The sequence below is a fragment of the Euleptes europaea genome, chromosome 11, assembly GCF_029931775.1.
Source record: "Euleptes europaea isolate rEulEur1 chromosome 11, rEulEur1.hap1, whole genome shotgun sequence".
Lineage (NCBI taxonomy): Eukaryota > Metazoa > Chordata > Lepidosauria > Squamata > Sphaerodactylidae > Euleptes > Euleptes europaea.
In genome coordinates this window covers 19,196,805-19,219,600 of record NC_079322.1, presented here as the reverse complement: position 1 = coordinate 19,219,600, position 22,796 = coordinate 19,196,805, and the positions used below count along the sequence as shown (strand labels likewise).

Genomic DNA, 22,796 nt, shown 5'->3' with positions numbered 1-22,796 from the left:
GAATGGTGCCTTCGTTAAAGTAAATGGCACGGGACAAAAAGAGTTTTAAAAAACTCTGGCTCAGCAGCACCTAAGCAACCCAAATTGCCCCTTAACATGGCGGCTGCATTTTGAGCTTCAATTACAAGTTGGCGTAGCCTATCACAGACCTCCAACTTCACATATTACACGCATTTGGGTGGGAGGGTTCCACTGGAGCATTTCCATCTGCGGAGGGCAACTGTCTCACCTCCCCCCTCTTGCTGCAGTCCCAAATTCCCACATACACACACAAAAATGTGAGGACTACTGAACTGCAGAAGATGAGAAAGTCACACTCCATGGATGGAAAGTCACACTTCGTGGCAGCACTTCAGTGGATTCTGAAACCTGATCTGGAACCTGATTTAAGTGTGAGATCAGCCACGTATAAGTAAGTTTCTGGTAAAGGTAATCAATCCCTTTTGCAAGCACTGCTTACCATGGGGTGACGTCACATCATGACATTTACTATGTAGATTATGTTTACGGTTTGCCACTGCCTTCCCCAGTCGTCTACACTTTACCCCCAGCAAGCTGGGTACTCATTTTACCCACCTTGGAAGGATGGAAGGCTGAGTCAACCTTGAGCCAGCTACCTGAAAGCAACATCTGAATTCAGGTCGTGAGCAGAGCTTTGGACTGCAGTACTGCAGCTTACCACTCTATGCCACGGGGCAGCTCTCCATTATGTTGGGCCTTGTATCACACCGAAAATAGCAGTACAGCCAGTTTGGAGGGAAGCCTTAGGCGGCAGCGGGGCCCGCTCTGACCTCAGTTGCTACTGTTTGAGAGGACACTCAAAACAACAGATTTTGTTTAGACAGCCACAAGCTGGGGGAAAAGCTTATTCCTAATTATTACATACCTTACTTAATAAATGTTCCACAAAGAGTACAATTAGCGAGATCAATATTTTCCCCATGTATTAGTATTTCTTTTTTTAAAATCTGGGCAATTTATACACCAGGCAAGGACATAGAGAGCAGGGCTCATGAGGAGGATCTAATTATTTTTCAGAAAGGCATTGGAAGGCACAGGAGCAAAGCGGCTCCATCTCTTTTAATACATATAACACAGATGTTCAAAGCAGGACAAGTTACTTGTACTGAAGTGATGGTTGTTCCCATAAAAATGGGACACGTGGAATACATTTAAGGAAAAAGCACAAAGCACCTAGGGGAGGGAAGCTTGCGCATGTGGATTTTAGTCACTGTCAAAGACTGTACTTCCGCAGACTTCACTGATTTTTACGTCACCTCGTTGGCAAGCAGCAAAATTCAGTAGTGGTTATGCTAAGAGTCTCTCAAGGCCACAAAAGGTATATTCACAGCAAACATATTCTTGACTTGTCTAGATGAGAAAAGATGCAGCCTGAAAGGGGACAGGGAATGTGCTGGAAGGTTACCGGCGTCACAAGCTACACATGCAAAACAGCTGCAAAGGAACCATGAGATGCATCTGGAAATACTTACCCTTGAGACCAAGAACACTTATGCAGTTACTTCTGATGAGGGTTAGAGGTCTGGGATGTAATTTTCTTGTATATATTTTAACAAAAACATTCCACATTATTGCTCAGTGTGTGGAAAGGAAGAACAAGAGGGAGACAGAAAGAAAGAGAGCACGTCGGGGCAAAGATTTGCCCTTTTGCTCCCTACAAACCATAGGAGCCGTATAGATGTAGACCCGGCAAGCCTGCCTTGTTTGTTTTTTGTCACTGAACCCAAGAGAAGGTTAATTTTTGCTGTACTTATGAATCCGTCACGATGAACTTAAGATCGAAGACTCTCCACCCTCTTTCAGAAGCTGCAAAGAAGTTCTGTTCACCCAGAAGTGCCATTCTTGGATGCCTAGGAGTGTTGCCAGCAGTTTTACAGTGAAAGAGAGGATGGGGTGGATGTCAGGATGTCAGCCGCACAGTGTTCGTTAGTGATGCAATTCCCACTGAGCTGGAGACCTTGTCTGGTTGACATTACCAGAAGACCGTATCAAGTTAGCGCATTATGCTGAATGCAGAAATGTAAGCGTCTTACCAGATGGGAATCCTCAACCACGTATTTTATACAGAGTCCAGAATGAGATGCAGTTAACTGCATGAAATCCTCTAGAGTCCACGAATAGCATAAGTCTCCTAAACAGTTTCTGGCCAAGGAATTCTATGAGAATTTTGAGGCTCGCCTTTGATATCTTGGCCAACATCTGCCAGGAATCCAGTCCCCTATTAGCATGCCTTGTTCTCTAAGAACCCTAACTGTGCTCTTGGCCATCGGCACGATTATTAAGATATTCCTTTGTACAGTGTTTGCTAACTGTGTTCTAGTGAGTTCCACAGTAAGTTGCAAAGGCCTGCAAAAGGCGGTTTAGGCCATTTGGGTTTGAGAGAGCAGGACGGCATCATCTGCATAAAGAAGGGGGACCACTTGAGATGCCAACGGAGGAAAGTGGCCATCTACTCTGTGCTGGTGAGATGCAAGATCCTTCAAAAACAAATTGAAAAGATGGGGGCCCCAGAACACAGCCCTATTTAACCCCTTTGTTTGATAGAATTTTAGGGGATTGGAGGCCTTTGTTTTTACAGCGGATTTGACAGGGAGAAGATGAGTACAGATTGCGTATGAAAAAAAGTAGACGGGGGTCTATACCCATCTTAGCCAGCTTCTCCTAGAGAAGACCCCTAGGAATTAGATCGAAGGCACTTTTCAGACCTAAAAAGGCCGCATAGAGTTTCCTCCCTTTGTAGTCGCTATATTTTTGGGCCAGATGAGCCAGGGCTATGCAATCATCTACTGTGGATTTGCCCCTCAGTAATGGAAAGCGAACTCCCCAGCAAGAACAGCTGGCCCAGCACCACCTATCTCCCCTTGCAACATACAGGTGCTCAGGAGTATTGAGGGTGTTTGGGTTGCACTCTAGAACATGCCCGAATCCTCAGCAATGCACATGTCATTCTGCAGCAGAAGTTCCTTAGAATATGAAGCAATATAGAAAGGGAGTTGAAGTGTGGGTACTTAATAATCTTCAAAGGGTTAGATTGGTTGTACAGCCAATACATATGCACAAATTTGGGTGGTCAGGAAAACTCTTCTAGATTCTTTCTTAATTCTCAAAGTTTGAGGTGTGACCTCTCTCCCGCCCATTCCTCCAGTCTGTTTTTCATAGGTGTCTTGATCAGGTCAGAAGTTGGAATATTTTCCCACAACCATCTTATTGCACTTTAAGTAGTTCCATTCTTCCCCATCATAATTTGCTGTGTTATTTTGGGCTTCAGAAATCCCTATTTTTATTGGGTTACTTGCATTATTGAAGTTTCTGACCATCAAGCCCTAACACTTGTTAAGAAGTAAAAAAAAATCCTGTGATGTCTTTGGTTTCTTCTTCTGCCTCAGCACAAGGGTTAGTGTTCTTTGACATTCTGTCTCAACTACTTCTTGGGTAGCCTTGAACAAGTCTTTGTTTTTGGTTTTTCTTATCTTAACCACCCAATTCTGTAGGGGGGGGGATGGAGCCACACAGGAACTGGCGTGACCTCTAGGATGGCGTCTGTGCCACTTGCACAATGTGAACTGGCATGGATGCCGATGCAGAGTGACATGTCTTGAGGCGTCGTGCAGTAGTCCTGTGCCTGTGCTGCCTTCCTACTTTCATGGGGGTTTTCTTCAAAAATAAAGAAAAAATTTGGGTGTGCTACACTGGCAACAAACCGCTCTGGAGGCGGCACAACTGTGCCACCTCTGCCCACTGCCTTTCTGTCCCCCCCTTCAGGAATGGGCTGCCCGAAATGTGCACTATGATCAAATCTGGGGAAACCTTGACAAGCTTTACCTTATGCAAAGTTCCCTTAAATTAGAACCAATCTCTCTGCAGGGACTGTTTACATGGGGGAGCATTAGGCATGTGACCTTCCCACCTGCAGCCTGAAATAGTACAGCCCATTCTACCACCCTATAATTCAACAACTTCATTTTGCCATAAGTGCAGACCCGGCCTACGATGGCTCTGGGTAGTAGACAGAAAAGATCTGAGAGTCAGTGCAGTGTAGTGGTTAAGAATGTTAGACTAGTATCTGGGACAACTGGGTTCAAATCCCAACTCATGCCATGGAAGCCCACTGGGTGTCCTTGGCCCAGTCACATTCTCTCAGCCTAACCTACCACACAGGGTTGTTGTAAGGATAAACTGGAGGAGAGAAGAACGATGTCAGCTGCTTTGGGTCCCCATTGGGGAGAAAGGTGGGGTACACATAAATAAATAAATAATCTGTGCGTATTTAACTGCACAAAGCCAGGCCCAGATCGGGGACATGTTGAGCTAATCTGAGACTGATACCAGCTTTATACAAATAAGGAATCAAATTGAATAATTAAAAAGAATAGTGACTAACAATCTGAAAATTGTTGCACTTGCATGTGAAACAAAGATACCAATGCATGGAAAATAGAAGGCACTAATTTAGCCAACTATTGACAATCTTGCTGCTTTGCAGTGCCATCCTAAGCGGAGTTGTACCCTTCTAAGCCAGTTGACTGCAAAGGTGCAGCTACTTAGGATGGCACCGCTAGTCATCCATGGGCATACAATCATCCCAACCCAGCCAGGTTTGTGTGCCTTAAAATGCTCATCCTGCCTCAAGGAACAGATGGGTACATCTGCTGTAGATAGAAATGCACATCCCGATCCAGGATCTGTAGTTTCACGCGACAGAGCACAATTACAGCTAGGTCAGGGCTATTCTATGTCACTGCTAAAGACAGCTCACAAATATGAAGTCTTAAAAGGTCTGTGGTTTCGGCATATAATTATTGTTCTCTGGTCCTATGCAATCAAGCTTTCATCAAAGGAAGGATTTTTTTTTGCTAAAAAAAATCAATATGAGAATACCAGCAGCAACAATAAACGAAGAGGCTTTTTGAATAAAACTATTTGTACTTTCAAATAAAAAATTGTTAATGCTAAAGCTTCACAGCAATAGTGAAAAAAGCAAGGCAGTTTTTTTTTCAGTTTTCTGACTTCCATTGTATTCATACTTATCGATAACTTCAGTCCTTTCCTTCTGGGGGAGATTTTCCTAAACAAACATTTATCTTGATGTCTTACCCGCTTTCCCCCTCCTAGCTGTAATTTTTTCTTCTTCCTTATAATTTAACAGCAGAGGGAAAAGACGAGGTTCAACCAAAAGCAGATTTAAAGGGTGATGGGAATAGAAGGAGGGGTATACACAGTATCTTATTAGCTTCTGGGTGTAGGAATAAATTTATCATGTATTTAAAACAAAGTTGTGCACTGTTCAGCCCAACTATAATATCTGTTGGGCAAATAAATTAATTAAAGAGAAGAATGATAAAGAGCTCAGCAGCAAACATGAGTCTCAAAAATAAATAAGGTCTTTCTGAAAGCAAAATAAAAGATTTTCAAATGGTAATATAAGTAGGTAATCTTTTTTCTTTTTTTTAGGAGTTCCCTGCATTGTAAATGAGACTGGCAGGAAACCCAGCCGCCCAGGTCAGAGTTCTGGTCTCCAACTTTGTGATTTGCTAATGTGAAACACATGCATCCCTTTTGCACAAAGTTCAAATAACCCTGGAATTCCAAGAGTGTAGCTCAGCGACTGAACCAGAACAAGGGCAGAGCTTGTCAGGATTTAAGAGCTTTCAGCAAAGCCCTTCAATTGCAGTCAGCACCCCATTCCTTAGAAGGATATCAATTATAGATAGTGACTTGCTTTAGCAAGGGGAGTCAGCCGCTGTCAGACACTAGATAGACAACCATGAAGAATCATGAATCTTTCTATTAACTGTAAGGGAGAGGGAGGATTTGAGGGGGGGAGAGGATGGAGAGAAAAGGATGGATAGGTGCTATAAATAAGGCAGGCCGTCTGAATAGTTTAACACGTTGCCTCTTAGAGTATGCACGATGAACGTTTGAGCCCGGGCAGACAGAATTTAAAAATAAGTACCAAACTGCTGGAAATTGCTATAATGTCAAAATCTACCTAGGCGGGTGTGATTCCCCCCCACCCCCTCAGATGGGTCTGCATGATAATTTTATTTATCCATTCATAGGAAAAGGTAGTCTGGATTATCAATTCAGCATGCACCCTCCTGCATTTCTGAACACTAAAAGGCACAAGTCATGGAAAAGTGATGAATAAAAAGTATCGTCTGTTTCCATTTAGGATGATCAATGCCAGTAGTTTGATCTACAGGCAGGGTGGTGCTGCTGCAGTCAACTTGTTTGTGGCTTCCTAGAGGCACCTGGTTGGCCACTGTGTGAGCAGACTGCTGGACTTGATGGGCCTTGGTCTGATCCAGTAGGGCCGTTCTTATGATCTTAAACATCTAAACTGTGGTATATATCTGAAATGCTACTGTAATATCCCAGCAACAGCAGCAAAACATTCTGGTTTATGGGATGTATTGGCGGGACAGTTGCTGTATTCCACTTATGGCAGCATCTTCTAGGACAACAATTTTTGAACTTTTGGGTCTTGGGGAACTCTTTACATATTGGGTCATCTGCCGTGTAGTCTATTTGGAGAGCTTCCTGGCCAGTTTGTACACTTAGGTCATTTATGCACGGGAGTTTTACCTGAGGTTCGTTGCTGGATGGACCCACACTTTCCAGTTGGGAATCTCTACACCAGCAGTGTCCAAGCTCAAATCAAGTTCCCGTCCCTTTAAATGCTGCTTTGTAACTGGCTTACTTTGCAGTGCTCACTGTGAGAGAAAATCCCCCCAAACCCAATTGTCAAATAAAAAAGCATTTTAAGAACAAAAAAGGGAGCAATCTGAAAGGAAGGGAGGGGAGAAATCCAAACCTCGATTTTAAAAAGTCTTTCTTTTGCTCAGAGCTCCGAGGAAGCAGGAAGCATTTGAATCCCCGCCTCTTTTCACGCTGCTTTGTGATTGGCTGTGAGAGAAAATATGTGTCCAGTGTTTTGCCTTCTGCATGGAGATTTCAGCCAGGCTGAGTTCAGGGGAGAGGGAAGCGTCGGGTTAACAGAGGAATGGGAAGACCCAGACATTGTGAGGGCTGGCAGCGAGGTAATTTCTAATGGATGGAAAATTCATGCAGAACTCCAAGGAACAACTGAGTCAGGCAGGGGGCAAATGTGAGTCCAAGTACCCATGCATGTATGACCTTAGTTTGCACAAAACAGTGATTAAGCCAAACAGGATTTCCCCTCCACCAATGAACTGCTGAGAACATATACCAAAAGAGCAGTGCAGGTAACTTTTCCACCATTATCTTTCTTCTTATCCAAGAACACCCTGGGAGTTTTGCATGAAGCACAGGTTGAAAGCTGCTGCTCTTCAATCAGACAGCTGGTGCTCACTAAATCCTTAAAACGCTGCAGTATTTCAGAATTTCAAAGAACGTTAGAGTGCTCCATTTCCTATGGATTTGGACCCAGAAGGCCCAGTTTAATCACTGCCATGGATTTAAGCAAGTCACCCTCTAAATCAGTTCTTTATTTATTTACAATACTTACACACCACTTTTCAGCTTAAAAAGAAAAGATGTCAAGATACTAACAGTGACCAATAGTGTAGTATCAAGGCTGAACTGAGAAGTCACTGAAGACCAAAATACTGGTTGCACACAAATGTGAAAGCTTCCTTCCCCCTTTAAAAAAATGAAAATCTATTTTGTGAATTAACAGAAAACAAAGATACAATGAGACAGGAAATCACTCAACTGCTAAAAACCTACCCCTACCCCAGTGCATTTCTTTCCCTTGAGATATCAAATGCATATCCCGTGGCTAGCTAATGGTACCATGTTACTCCTATTCTGAGGTTCCTTCACTAGCTGCCAATTAGTTTTGGGGTCCAATTCAAGATGCTGGTGCTTACCTTTAAATCTCCTCAAGACCTGGGTCCTATCTACTTGAAGGACCACCACTCCCTGCATGTTCCATGAACACAGGAAGTTGCCTTGTACTGAATAAGACCCTTAATCCATCAAAGTCAGTATTGTCTACTCAGATCAGCAGCGGCTCTCCAGGGTCTCAGGCAGAGGTCTTTCACATCACCTACTTGCCTAGTCCCTTTAACTGGAGATGCTAGGGATTGAACCTGGGACCTTCTGCATATCAAGCAGATGCTCTACCCACAGCCCCTTCCGATGTGGCAGCTCTTCTCACCAAGCTCCTTTATCAACCCCCCCAACTGTCTAAGGCATGTATGCCATGGTCCAGAATGCAGTGGCATGGGTCCTTATAGGGACCCCATGTAAAACACACGTTACACCTGTGCAACGTCAGCTGCACTGGCTCTCAGCTGAATACCGGATCAGGTTCAGGTTTTGATGCTGACATTCAAAGCCCTAAGCAGTCTGGAGCCATCGTACCTATGGGACCGTCTCTCCTGATATATCCCCCAGAGAACATTATGTTCAGTGGGAAACAACTCACTGGTAGTCTGCGGCCCAAAGAGTGTCCGGTTGTCCTTGACCAGAGCTTTCTCAGCTCTGGCCCTGGCCTGGTAGAATTCTCTCTCTGATGAGACCAGGGCCCTGTGGGATCTGATGCAATTCCGCAGGGACTGCAAGACTGAGATGTTCCACCAGACCTATGGTTGAGGACAGCAACAGTTTCTATCTTAGCTGGCCTCCCTCCCCCCTTCCCCTTTTTTTCCCTTCCCCTCTACTGTTTTTTAGTTATATTATCAATTAGTTTACCCTAGCCTTGACGCCACTGTGCTGGGATTGTTCTATTCTTACTCGGCTGGCACCCGCCACTAGAATGATTCAGGGCGCCATTAGAACATTTAAAATGCTGGAATTTTTAACTGGAAACATATGTTTTAATGTGTTATAATGTTGTGAGCCGTCCCCAGGAAGGGGCGGGATATAAAACAAACAAATAAATTATCAGCATTCGTGTGTGAATTTTAACTTGTACCACATTTTGGATATTCCTTGTAACATACGGGTGCTGTTAAGAAGGAAGTGGGGACTGTGAGATCTATTAGTAACTATTTTGCTTTAGGATATATTTTCTGTTCAGACAATAAAGGCCATACAGTTTAGTCTTCATTCAAGAGAATTACAGTAACACAATGCATTCTTATTCCACGAAATAATCCACTTCAGCTTACACACGCAAGAGTAAATTGATACACAGAATGCACCACAAATCCTTTGGGGGGGGGGAATTGTCCACCGCCCTTCTCCATTGTTACAGTCCCACTCAAAAGAGGAGGGGAGTCAAACTTGGCAAGAGGTTAATAATAACTCATGTTCAGCTTACTATTACTCAATAACTATCAAAGCCTCTGATTCAAAATAGTATTTCGTGTCTTACAGGATCACAGCCATTACACTCTCTATTGAAGGCTTTATTGAATTTTACACTAAGCTTTAGCTGACTGAACAGGTCAAACATTACTGCTCGGAGTTTTGCTTCATTCGCAGAAACTCATAAAAACCCCTTGCCAGTTGGCAATGCCGTTTGCTAAGAAACTTGACTCAGCAAAGGGTCAGAGAACCTGACCCTGCAGGAAGAAAAGGTCACGTAGTTTTCCAACCGGGCTCCTGAATGCCATTAACTTACATGCACTAGCTGCTCCTGCGTGTCAAACTCTCGAGAACAGCCCTCCCAATGGCAGTTGGTCTCATAGACAACTTCGGGCTCTTGCTTGCTTTCATCTTTATCCCCTTCCTCTTTCACTAAGGTCATTCCTTCAGGCGGTTCCTGGGGAAGAAAGGGAGCGGGGCAGGAGAAAAGAATGGGGGAGGAAAAGAGAAAAAAATCACCTAGCTTCAAAACTAACAGAAAGGCAAGCAAATATAGCTTTGTAGAGGTTCTAGCAACTCGTTCAACACCTTCAGGTAAAATCCAAAACCCATAGCTAACCTTATAAGGAAAAAAGGAAGTTATTATACAGTTGCTTCCATTTGTTCCAGTGTGGTGTAGTGGTTAAGGTGTCGGACTAGGACCTGGGAAACTCAGGTTCAAATCCACACTCACACCATGGAAGATTGCTGAGTGAACTTGAGCCAGTCACAAACTCTCAGCCCTGACCCTGGCTAGTATTTGGATGGGAAACCTCCAAGGAATACCTGGGTTGTGATGCAGATGCAGGCAATGGCAAACTACCCCCAAACGTCTCTTGCCTTGAAAACCCCACCAGGGGTTGCCATAAATCAGTTGTGACTTAACAGCAAAAAAAAAAAAATAATAATAATTTTTTTGAGAGCAATCCTAAATATTAATATTCAGAATTATTTATTATTATGCTAACTCCCAGGAAAAGGTTCTTAGGACTGCACGCTTTGGTGTCCAGTTTCGATTTCCTCCATTCAAATTCTTGCTCCTCCATAGGTGCAGATCCCAGTTGGCAAAATGAGCACCCCAATGCCTACCATACAGAAACAAAATATGGAAATGCTGTCGCCTAATCTAAGCCTAGTCAGTGCTGAATCTGACAGTGCCACCCTAAACAAACCTGTACCCTTTTAAGTCTATTAATGTTAAAGTTAATGGGCCCTATGAAGAATTAATGCAGTCTAAGCACAATGACTAAAAACACAAGGACAATCCTCTCTGGCATGGGTGAGTCTGTGCCAAAGGAGCTATGATTGACAACCACAGGCTAAATATGGGTTTTGACCAACCAGCACAGTGAGAAATAGATTCCATTCCCCCTGCCATGGCTTCTAAAGTGCCCAAGAGCGACAATATTTTCTCAGATTGCTACTTTATGTTATCATGAATCTGCAGCTTTACTACTTTCCTTTATCTTTAAAAAGTTGACCCTGGCCTGTTCCCAAATGACAATGGTAAGGAAGACTTATTGGAGTGATTAAGGTTTTGGGGTCCAAATGGCATGGCAAAGCAAACAAAAACGGCTTATGCTTTGTTCTAAGTATCTGACGAAGGGAGCTTCGACCCTCGAAAGCTTATAGCATGGAAATCTTGTTGGCCTTCAAGGTGCTACTGGACTTTAATCTTGCTCTTCTAGTCCAGACCAGTCCATAAGTAAGCATAATTATTTATACACAACTATTTACATTCAATGCTAAGGATAGAATCAAGGATAGGTATGCCATGGTTAACGCTACAGAAGGTACAGAAGGTACAAAATGTGCCAATCATTTGTGACTGATGAAAAACATAAAAAGAAAAAAAAAGAGATCTGAAGCCCTTGAATGTTTTACCTGCATGCTTCCTGCACCTGGGCTGGGGAGGTCATCGTCTGGTTTCATCTTGGAGCGCTTATTATGCATCGGGTCGCCCGTGCTGCTCACTGCAGACTCACTCGTAGGTTTGTTCTGCTGCGCAAGAACCGGGGAAAAGGCAATTAGATCGAAACCCCAAAAGGCAGCACTAACACAGATATCTGCAGACTCTGCACAGGTGGTGAAAGTGTATAGGAGAGGGTGGGGCTAAGGCTCTTACTTTCTGCTCCCCTTTCACATGCACTAATGTGGGGGTCCCAAAACTTTTTTTGATCCCACTGGCACATTTGGAATTCTGGCACAGTGTGATGTGCACAGCCACAAAATGGCTGCCTAAGAATCCCAGCAGAAAATTTGCCAAATGTAATACAGATTGTGAAACAGTAATTCTATTTTAGAACGTGTTCACAGTTTGCAATAACAACAATTACAAATGATCACGTAACAACAAAAAAAGAGAGAGAAGGCTACATAGATAAAGTGACTTAGCTATGTCCTGACAACATATGTCAAAGTTGGTGACAAAGCACAGTCCCTCCGCAAAGGTGCGTTAAATGATTTCCGCAATATTTTTGCTGTCGTCTGTTTCGATTTTTGTAGCCTTGTGGTCCTGATGATTCCCCCTTATTTTCTTGGGGTACAGCTACAGGGGTCCAGTTATCACCCTGTTTCAACCCAATCGGTCTTCCTCAGAAGCCAGCTAGCTGTTAAGTAAAACGCTCTTGTCCCCCGGACTGTGCTTTGTCACCAACTTTGACATATGTTGTCGGGACATAGCTAAGTCACTTTATCTATGTAGCCTTCGCTCTCTTTTTTGTTGTTACGTGATCATTTGTAATTGTTATTATTGCAAACTGTGAACACGTTCTAAAATAAAATTACTGTTTCACAATCTGTATTGCATTTGGCAAATTTTCTGCTGGGATTCTTAAGCAACACATTATACAGCAGGCTAACTTGAGTTTACCATACAATGGCTGCCGGCAACAGGAGGTAGAGCCAGCCACAAAATGGCTGGCACAACTTACCTTCAGTCACACAGTGAAGTTCCTTGTGCTGTGGTGGCTGATGCTGCCAAAGCAACGTTTTTAAAAATCGGCACAGCCAATCAAATCTCCAATGGCCAATCAGAAGCCTTGCTGGGCCAAAGACCCACATGGCACCATCCACTTTCTAAGAACACTGCGTGGGCACCAGGAAAGGTGTCAGCAGGTGCTATGGCACCCACAAGAATCACACTGGACACCCATGCACTAATGCATCAAGGTGTACAAGGTCTAGTGTTTACCTAACTGTATTGGATCCAGACTAAATTGGCAATTTCCACTGATTCCCCCTTATTACTGAAGACTCCCCTCATGTTATTCCTCAGGGTCCCCTATGCTCCGGGAGCAGCATTTTGTGAAGATTGATGGGCTGCAGTGGGAGAAGGGAAGCATGATGTCAATTCTGCCACTGGAAATTTTAGTCTGGATCCAACCTAATACATGCATCATGGTTATTTCTCTTTTCTGCTCTACCATCATCATATTTAACATTAGTAGAGTCCCCTGATTTTCGGTGAAACCTCATTTTTTCACACAGCTAGTATGCAGTGAAACAGCCCTGTGGGACAGAGTGGTAAGCTACAGTACTGCAGTCCAAGCTCTGCTCACGACCTGAGTTCGATCCTGAAGGAAGTTGGTTTCAGGTAGCCGGCTCAAGGTTCGCTCAGCCTTCCATCCTTCTGAGGTTGGTAAAATGAGTACCCAGCTTGCTGGGGGTAAAGGGAAGATGACTGGGGAAGGCACTGGCAAACTACCCTGTAAACAAAGTCTGCCTAGTAAACGTCGGGATGTGACTTCACCCCATGGGTCAAGAATGACCCGGTGCTTGCATAAGGGACTACCTTTACCTTTAGTATGCAGTGAACACACACTATCAAAACAGGATAGCTGAAGTAGGTTTGCTGAAAGCAGCAAAATCCTGCAGTCCTCAGTGATATACTTCAAGGTATGCCTCCACATGGCTGGAATCCACAGGGCTACATATAGTACTTAGAAACACACATCATGACTTTTCACACACACAGCCTCCCTGCTAAACCCTTTTGCATCCCCTGAAAAACTGCTTCTGTAGGTTGGGGGACCGTCCAAAACAGAAACTGTTGAGGCAATAGAGGATGGAACCAGAAAGGATCGGTTGTCTCCCTGACCTTGCATGCAAGTGTGTTGCATGTGGTCATGGGTACAAAAGTAGTCCTTAGCTATCTGGTCCCTGGGTGCAATCCAAAAGCAATTAGCTCAACAGGAATTTTGCCACTGCATTCCTTTACTTTAGCACACTGCTGCTTCCTATTCTGTGTCTGAACATTTTCAAACGGTGAGATCCTAAACGCAATTCAGAATGACAACTGATTTATAAGGGACAGGAAAATGCTCTGTCAATCTGATAGCATGATAAACGCCGGGTAATTCATAATCAAATATTGCATATACCACAGCCCTTAAGGAACCTGTTAGCCAATCTGCTCAGCAGCTGCAGTGATTAATTGCTAGAACTGACAATGTGGCTGGCTTTTAAAAATATACAGTGCATGAAGCAACGCCTTCCTTACCTGTGTGGACTCCGATGGACCTGAACTGACTTGGACAGGGTTCAGGACACTAGGGATGCCAGGAATAGGCCTCTGGGTAGGAAAGGTTGGCGCAGGATGGATGAGTGGAGGACTGTGCCCAAAGGCTGAGCCCAAACTTTGCTGGCGGCTGATGATTTGCTGGTGCATCTGCTGAAGGGAAACTGGCGTGGGAGGGTACGTGAAGCTCAGGGCAGGGCTGCACGAAAGGGGGGAGGGAAAGGGAACAAAATAAATCAACCACAGAATCAGATGAAAAGAGATTTTTAGTGTCTTCAAAACAAGGATTTAAAAACATCATCTCCACTTCAATCGTTCTTGGAAGCGAAATACATCAGCAACTGTAGACCTCACAGTGTTTCCATCCACTGTTAAAATTTTTAGATTAACTGAAGAACAAGGGTATCTAGATTGCTGAACAAAAAACAGTATAGAGAAATTAGGATAACATACTATTAATTGTTTAGACATTGTTTTCTGGATTTCTCTGTGCTGATCACCGATCAAAAATATGCATTTATGCAAAGAGATTTGTATTTTAAAATATCACCAAAAAGCACTTCATGAGATGGGTCACCGCTTCTGATGGTTTACAAACGGGAAAGTGAAGTTGTCTTATCTAAGAATGAAAAGCGCCTGCTTGACTGAGAAAGGGAACTTAATCCAGATCAGAGTTATGTGGACTGAACACTGGAAATGTTGGACCACCACAACAGTTCAACACCATAGAATACAGCAGAATTCTGACGAGAAGTTTGAATGAGCTGAGGCGATTTGCGTGACTGCCAGGCAGAGAAATGTAGACATTTATCTATCCAGCTCTTTGACTAAAAGCAGATTAATAGCTACAAGACACTGAGTGGATTACTGTTTTCTAGGCTCTAGATCAGGCTTGCAAGTAATTATTTACTAGGCTGGTGCCCATCCTCTACTCCACTCATGCTCATCCTCCCTCCACATTCTCTCCCTGCCACTCCTCTGCCCACGCAACTGCTGCGTGGTATTGCATGTGGCTTATGCATCTCCCTCTTAGAATCATAGAGTTGGAAAGGACCACCAGGGTCATCTAGTCCAACACCCTGCACAATGCAGGAAATCCACAACTATCTCCCCCCCCACACCCCCAGTGACCCCTACTCCATGCTCAGAAGAGGGAAACAAACAAACAACCCCTCCAGGATCCCTGGCCAATCTGGCCTGGAAGAAAAATTACTTCCTGGCCCCAGAGTGGCAATCGGCACTACCCTGGGCATGCAAGAAAGGGCCATGAGAGCCAAAAACTTTTGCAAACCTTCCCTCTCATGACCAGCCTAAGGTCATAGAATCAGCATTGCTGACAGATGACCATCTAGCCTCTGCTTAAAAACCTCCAGGGAAGGAGAGCCCACCACTTCCTGAGGAAGCCTATTCCACTGAGAAACCACTCTGTTAGAAAGTTCTTCCTAATGTTTAGCTGGAAATACTTTTGATTTAATTTCAACCTATTGGTTCTGGTCTGACCTGGGGCAACAGAAAACAACTCAGCACCATCTTCTATATGACAGCCCTTCAAATACTTGAAAATGGTTATCATATCACCTCTCATTCGTCTCCTCTCCAGGCTAAACATACCCAGATCCTTCAACCTTTCCTCATAGGACTTGGTATCCAGTCCCCTCACCATCTTTGTTGCCCTCCTCTGGAAAAGTTCCAGCTTGGTTCAGGGTCATTGACCCACCTTGCAGACATACACGACATCAGGGAACCGATTGTGCTGAGGCCCGATTTGCTTAGGGAGCGTGGTGTGTGTGGGAGGGGCTTTAGCCTTCCCTCATGCACTGTTTCCCTGAGCTGTAATGACAGTGGAGGGGGGCACTGTTTGCCCCGCTGTGGGGCTGCACATGCTGCAGTCAGTACACAAGCCCCTCCTTCCCCTATGCTGTGCTCCCGAGCTAAATTGGGTCCCAGGGCCCTTGGGAATGTTAGTTTCCCAATGTCATATATGTCTGCATGTGAGGTCAGAAGTTGTGTCACATGTATCCTCTAGGCTGGCTCTTATGATTGCACTGTAATTAAAATGAATAAGGGATAAATGAAACATGGGACATCCAAAGTACTGGAGAAACTAACCCACTATGGTGAAAGCTTTCATTTAACATCTAATACCGTAATTGGTGTTGATACAGTAGTTAAGATAAGGAGGTGTTAACCATTTAGTTTTTTTTAAAAATTATTATTCATACCTTTGGGAATATCTTTGGTGAAAGGAAAAACTGCATGGTCAGAGAGACCCTATCATTTCTATGAGATTAACTCCAGACTGTGGGGATTGTATTTTAAACAATAAAACTTGATATAATGTCAGTGATAACATTAAATTGTAGTTGTTGTCCAATATATACCATTGGGCTGAAGCTAAAACTTAATGGGTGTATATTTGACCCCAGTATCATGTTAGTGTAGTGCCTTTTACAAGTGAAGACGATTTAAAATTATAAATGAATATAGCAGGCACGCATGGGTAAACATGGAGTATTACATAGTATTTTAATGAACCAAACAGAATAGTTACACCATTCTGATCTCTGGTTCTTGAAAAGGAAAGGGCGTGTGTTTGTGTGTGTATTAAATCATTGTGTTCGGTGATAAATGGCTTGTACACTGAAGAATAAATTGAACAAACTGGCATAGAGCTCAGTGAACATGAAATCAGCTATTAGAAGAAAGCTTGTGAACAAATTCTGAAGCTGATATGCATCTTTTGATTAATGTCCTATCAATCATCCATAGAGGCTACCTTAGCTAAGTCGAGCTGTAATCATTCATAGTTACTTACAGGGAACACAGGCAAGGACTAAGGGACTACAATAACTGAATATTATTACCAATTTCCTTCTAACTCTCACTGTGAACAATTACTGTTTTGGGGACATTTCTGCCTCCTTTTATTAAAAGAATACAATGCAGAATGAATGAAAGGGTTTGCAGAACTCTCCCTGGGTATTCCTAATATTATTCTGTCTTAAATAGGCAAACTAGAGGAGGGAGGGAGATAACCTCATTAATAATAGTAACTTATCCATACTACCCCCAAAACCCTCTTTACGGACTAGTCAAACTGAAAATCATGCATCCCATGACTTCTCTTTAAAATGGGTGAGGGGAAAAACTAAATTATTTTAAGAGTAGTACTTTCAGCTAATGTGCTGAGCCATGGTAGTAATTACATCAAAAGGCTTTAAATTTGCATTAAAACCATCACTGGCATCACAGCATCCTCGGGAGTCTTGCAAAGCTGATCCGTCCACATGGTTTTATAGACACTTAAAAAAACCTAGCAGATTTTTGTCAACCTAACAGATTATACTTAAAAAAATAAAGCTGATGGCAAAACTTTGCTATATAGCCTGTTACGTTTTTTAGGGGCTTTCTTTTCGAACAATTATTTTTTATGTTATGTCACCAACAATAGCTTATCCAGGACCATTTTTGTAGTGACATCGCTGTAAGGCATTCCTTAGGAACTACAGTAATGAAGTGATGACAGGTATTAGCATGCATAATAGGCTTTAATAGATATTTATTGTTGTTTAACTGAAACAGAGAGTGGGACCTTTCCCATTGGAATATTTTTACATTGAGGCTCATTGATCACTAATTTCAGAGGGGGGAAGAGGTTAATCCATCAGTTTCTGCAACCAAACGGCACTGATAGAAATTCTTTAGGTGACATTCTGGATGGTCTGAGCTTTCCATCTCTGCAAACAAATGAGTGATATGACAAGCATGGTGTTCAAAACACATTTAACCAATTGATTTTCTCTCTCCCTTGTAATAAGATCTAGAGACATATGAAAGAGTGGGCCATAAGCCAAGATTAAAGAAATTGCTTCACACAGAGGAATGTAACAGAGCAACATTATCAATAAAAGTGCTGTAAAACGCCATGTCACCTACCCTTTTGCTTTATCTAAAGTTTTGTTATTGCAATAAATAGCTATTATTGAATAGTTTGCCTTTTCTTACTACAGTTTTTCCCCCCTGAATTTTATTTCAGGTCTATTTTTAGTAAAGAATATTTTATTTAAATCACATGATCATTTTGTTTTTTGCTGGTTGCCCATCAAGTTAGAATACAGTGGAAAAAATCCTGTTATTCATAACCGAGGCACAGATTTACAAATATACAAAATGTTAGAAAACCATCACTCGTGCAGCATGATCCTAAACATATTTATTTGTGCAGAAGTCAACCCCACTGAATTCAATGGGGCTTGCCCACCCCAGTAGGGGAGTCTAACATGACAATCTCAGAGCCAAAGGAGATGTCATGAGTGCAGATCCCAGCTTGGGTGCAGAATCTGCAGGCAGGTTAGCAGCAGGTAGGGGAAGGATTCTGTGCTCCTCACCCACGAGCCCCGTTTGCTCCTTAAATCAGACCCCCTAACTCCCAGGTTGAAGCACACAAACTACCACCATCACTTCTAGTCCATACCTCAATGACTTGCATTGCACGCGCTGCTGGCAGCTCAGGAGCTTCCAGGTTACATAGACAGAGGATTACACAAACGGAGCCAGCGTGGTGTAGTGGTTAAGAGCGGTGGTTTGGAGCAGTGGACTCTAATCTGGAGAACCGAGTTTGATTCCCCACTCCTCCACATGAGCGGCGGAGGCTACTCTGGTGAACTGGATTAGTTTCCCTTCTACACATGAAACCAGCTGGGTGACTTTGAGCTAGTCACAATTCCCTTAGAGCTCTCTCAGCCCCACCCACCTCACAGGGTGCCTGTTGTGGGGAGGGGAAGGAAAGGTGATTGCAAGCTGGTTTGATTCTTCCTTAAGTGGTAGAGAAAGTCGGCATATAAAAGCCAACTTTTCTTCTGTTATGGTGCAAGTTGAAACTTCAGACACCCCTAAAAACATAAAATCTCATGGTACCCTCTGACATACGGTCCATTGCAAGCACATTGTGTAAAAAGGAGGTCTAGAATGAGGGAAATGAGCACTTACTTCCCTATAGCTCTTCACCATGGCTACTTAATTCATTGGATTACACAGCTCCCACTGCCAAGCGATGCACCTGTCCCCAGTATGGCACTCCTGGCTTAGTAAGAGGAAGTGTTATCTAGCGTACGAAAAGGTGACAGATATGAGAACCAAGCGATCCAGATGGAGAAACTCTGGCTAGCTGCATAAGCGTTTTGTGAATGACTCCAACCCACTTCTTGCAACTGCAATCCTGGAATTCCTCGAAAGAAGCCTAAAGCACAGCCAGGCTTGAAACATTAACCTTTCCTCATGTGTTATTCAAGCTGGACTTGAAACCATATAGGACCGCCTCCATCTTTATGAGACTCCAGATTACTAGCTGTTTCCCCACTCTGGGCAGTAAGAACTGTTATTGCTGAGGCTTTCCCAGCAATTCTATTGATTAGTCTTCAGATTTCAGAAGCTCTGTAAAGGAGAGCTTTTCTGATTTTCTTTTAGTGACCCTTGAGTAGAGGTCAGTTAGTGTGATGGGCAAGGAGTAACGGCTTGTTTTCCATCTCTTTTTTACCCATACTACATTTAAGATGGTTTTTAATGATGTAAGCTGCTTTAAGTAACTGCGGTGCGTGCATTTCTGCAGCGAGCTCACCATTACGTGTATGTGTATCTACTCATAGGTAAGAGTACTCACAATGAGAGATGAATAACAAAATTTTCAGTAAAAATAATCATATAAGAGGAAAGGGAGTGGTCTGTACCAGTAGTAAAATGAATGAAATTAATCATCTCTGGCGGCCATATTCCGTCCTCTCTTTTCTTCTCCCCCTCTCTCTTTTTAAACAACTGTTTCAGCTATAAATTCAAGAGCAGGATTTATTCTCATCCCCAACACAGCTGTAAAATACCAGGACCAATGACTTACAGTGGCCACCATTTTGTTCCACAAGACTTTCTTTACCCATACTTCCTTCAAATGATGGACATTAATCTCTGACTTGCTACTCCAAAGCAATATCCCTACACTTGCCTCTCAGTTCTCCATGGTGCACCTCTGCAAACAGCTTTCTGTACAGAAGATTTTTAGCCTTCTGTAGCTGGTAGTGCACAAATGAAAGTAGAAACATAGTAAGCAGCAGCAGTGGCGGCAAACCAGGAAAGTAAAAAAAGAGTCAGTAAAGGAACAGACTCAAAGGGCTCTGTTATGCCTGCTTGAAGATAGCTGGAAATTCTCTTAGCGCTGAGGGATCTTATTTCCCTCATTCTGTAAGTTAAAACTACACTGCAGGTTGACACAAGACCTGACTTGCAAAGAAGGTGCATCAATTAATTGAAGAGGACTGGAGCACCAACATTTGCAGAAATGGTAACTTGCACAGAGCCACCAGGGCAACTTCTTAACTAAAGTAGGCTCCTGCTTGTGAACAAGATTTTTAGAATTTTATTGTTTTATATGATTATTGAGTGTATGTTATGTATTAATGTTACCCGCCCTGACCTGGCCTGCTGGGGAGGGCGGGATACAAATGTGAAATAAATAAAAATAAGTCTCCCCAGTGCCTTCTAAAAACCATTTTATAGAAGAAATGACCTGGTTAGGCTTAAGGGTTGCCTAAATACAAGATGCTGTCATCTGGAGGATTGGTCTTATCTTTACGATTTCAGGGGAAAGACGGGAGAGAAGAAAAGATGAGACAAAATATTAGAGAACAGACAGTGGCAGAAGATAACAAGAGGGTAAAACTGCTGAAAAAACCATAACATGTTGGAAACAGAGGAGAAATCTGAACGCTGGTGCACCAACCAACTCTTCCCTTAATATTGCTTGATGAGTCAAAAATTCAGGCTGACTTTAATATGAAATCCACATTGAACTCACGGACAGTAATATTTTTAAGAATGAGGCACCTATTCCACATCCAAAAGACACCATCTGGCCTATACCTATACGATCATTACAATATGGATTCATCTTTTCATTTAAACATTTATATCCCAAACTTTCCCTTTGGTAGCGGCTCAAGGAAGCTATGATGTGCATCCAAAGACATTCATGAAAGTCAATTTCTGCGCATGGATTTTACTTGATGGACTGGGCTTAATAAATGTACTTAGTTGTAGAAAGAGAACATAAAACAAAAACCAACATCCGAACAATGCTTCTGATTCACAGGGCAACACTAAGACCAAACAACATGCTTAGCATAATTTTAGGCACAACAAGATTAACTCATGAACTTCAAATGTAATGTTCTTCAGCTACCTCATTTATTTGATCTGCAATGGTTGGTGGGCCTCAGCTCTGGCATTCTTTTAGAAGGAATTCCAGAAACGGAATTTTCTTAACAGTTTCCTTCCAACCTTTCAGTATATATATTTATTTACAGAAAAATATGCACCCGGTCCTCATACTGGTGAGCAGTACTTAAGGCAGTTTAGAGGTATAATAAATCTGTGATAAAAGAGTACTATAAAATATCAATGCACAAAAGCAATATTACATAGTGAAAAATTATCACATGAACCATCCAATAAGCCTCTTATAGGCCTTAAAACTGGATGTTTAAAAACAAACAGGTAGGTAAAGAGAGACGTTTCAGGCGATGAACCTCTAGCTTTTTGTCTGCTGCTGTATGGAGAATCCAACAGACTTAGGACATGTTGGGTACTGGGTGGGGCTATTTTCAGGTATTCTTGGCCTTCGGGGAACAAGGCTGAGAATAATGAGAGTCTTCATTGTGAATATAAAAACCAGTGGTTAATCAAATACCTATTTATCATTATGTGGAACACACAAGTCCTTTAAAAGGCAGGGATAAAATTCCATGTATTCCTGGATCAATAAGGAACTTTGTAGGCAGACCAAAATAATTCCTTACCATGTAAAGGCTTATCTTGTAAAGGATGTACACACAAATACGTATGTGTTATGAAAGGGAAATATAAAATATATGGCTGCTTGTAATTTAACGGCTGCAGCTGTCTATTCAATATCTCAATCTCTTGCATTCAAAAACAGTTACAGCAATAACCCTGACAATGCAAAATGGATCTCCTTTAGAAGCTTACGGTTGCTCTGCAATTCCAAATAATATCTGCAGAACCCTAATTTAGCTGATCAAGTGATGACTGAGGTCTCCACAGGCAGGGACTGCTGTGAGAGAAGTGAAACCAGCAAGGCTTGTGACAGAGGGCAGTGCAGACAGGCCCAAAATTAGCTAACTACCCAGCATCCTAATAATGCTTCTGCTACCACCTTGCACAGAGTAATCTGGAAGATAAAGGGCAGTGTGAGAATTTTCAAGTAGCACATCCTACCACTTCCAAGGTGAAAAGGCCAAATGAAGGTGCCCCGTTTTATATACTACTTGCAGTCTTCATATGGTAGAGAAGTTTTATACCCTCTCTCTCCCTCTTCCCCCATGTGCATCAATGCTCACCTGCACAGAGGCCCACACAATTCTGACAAGCTCTCCTCGTCAAATAGAGGGGAAAGCACAGAAATCATGCAAATAAATCCACTGCAGGATTTGGGTATTCGCATCGGAACATCTGATTAGGAATCAGGATCATTTGCGTAGAGAATAGGGAAGGGAGGAGTTGCTCCTCCAGAACAGGAAACCATCATGAAAACACAATCTGGGGAAGAGTATACTTTCCAATTGATTTCAGCAGGCCAAAGCCCATGTAACCCTGTGCTGGTTTACAGCCAAGCTGTTTTCTGTACATATGACTGCTCAAAAGGTGAACACAAACTGCCTGAGTTTTGGTTTCAGATTGGAGTATTTCTAAAACTCTGCAATAGGGGTTCAACTACTCCTGTCATTAAAAAGGGGGAGTCCCTTTTAATGTATCTGTGCTTGACTCAAAGGGTAGCAGGCTTAACACATTCATTTTACATTCAGGTTCCACTAGTGCAGGGATGGGGAACCTCAGGCCCGGGGGCCATATGCGGCCCCCGAGGACATTTTTTGTGGCCCTTGGGAGCTCCAGGGCCCCGCCACGGAGGCGTGGC

At 42.9% G+C, this 22,796-nt stretch overlaps 1 protein-coding gene across 1 annotated transcript in view; it reads right to left on the bottom strand.

Moving 5' to 3' along the window:
• Nucleotides 1-22,796, bottom strand: part of GLI3 (GLI family zinc finger 3) — a 309,607-nt gene that overhangs the window by 50,355 nt on the left and 236,456 nt on the right. The window contains exons 9-11 of the mRNA XM_056857509.1: nt 13,799-14,015; nt 11,182-11,298; nt 9,575-9,715 (exon numbers count right to left, since the gene is read on the bottom strand). Coding sequence (XP_056713487.1) covers nt 9,575-9,715; nt 11,182-11,298; nt 13,799-14,015 — 475 coding nt within the window. The remainder of the gene's footprint in view (nt 1-9,574; nt 9,716-11,181; nt 11,299-13,798; nt 14,016-22,796) is intronic.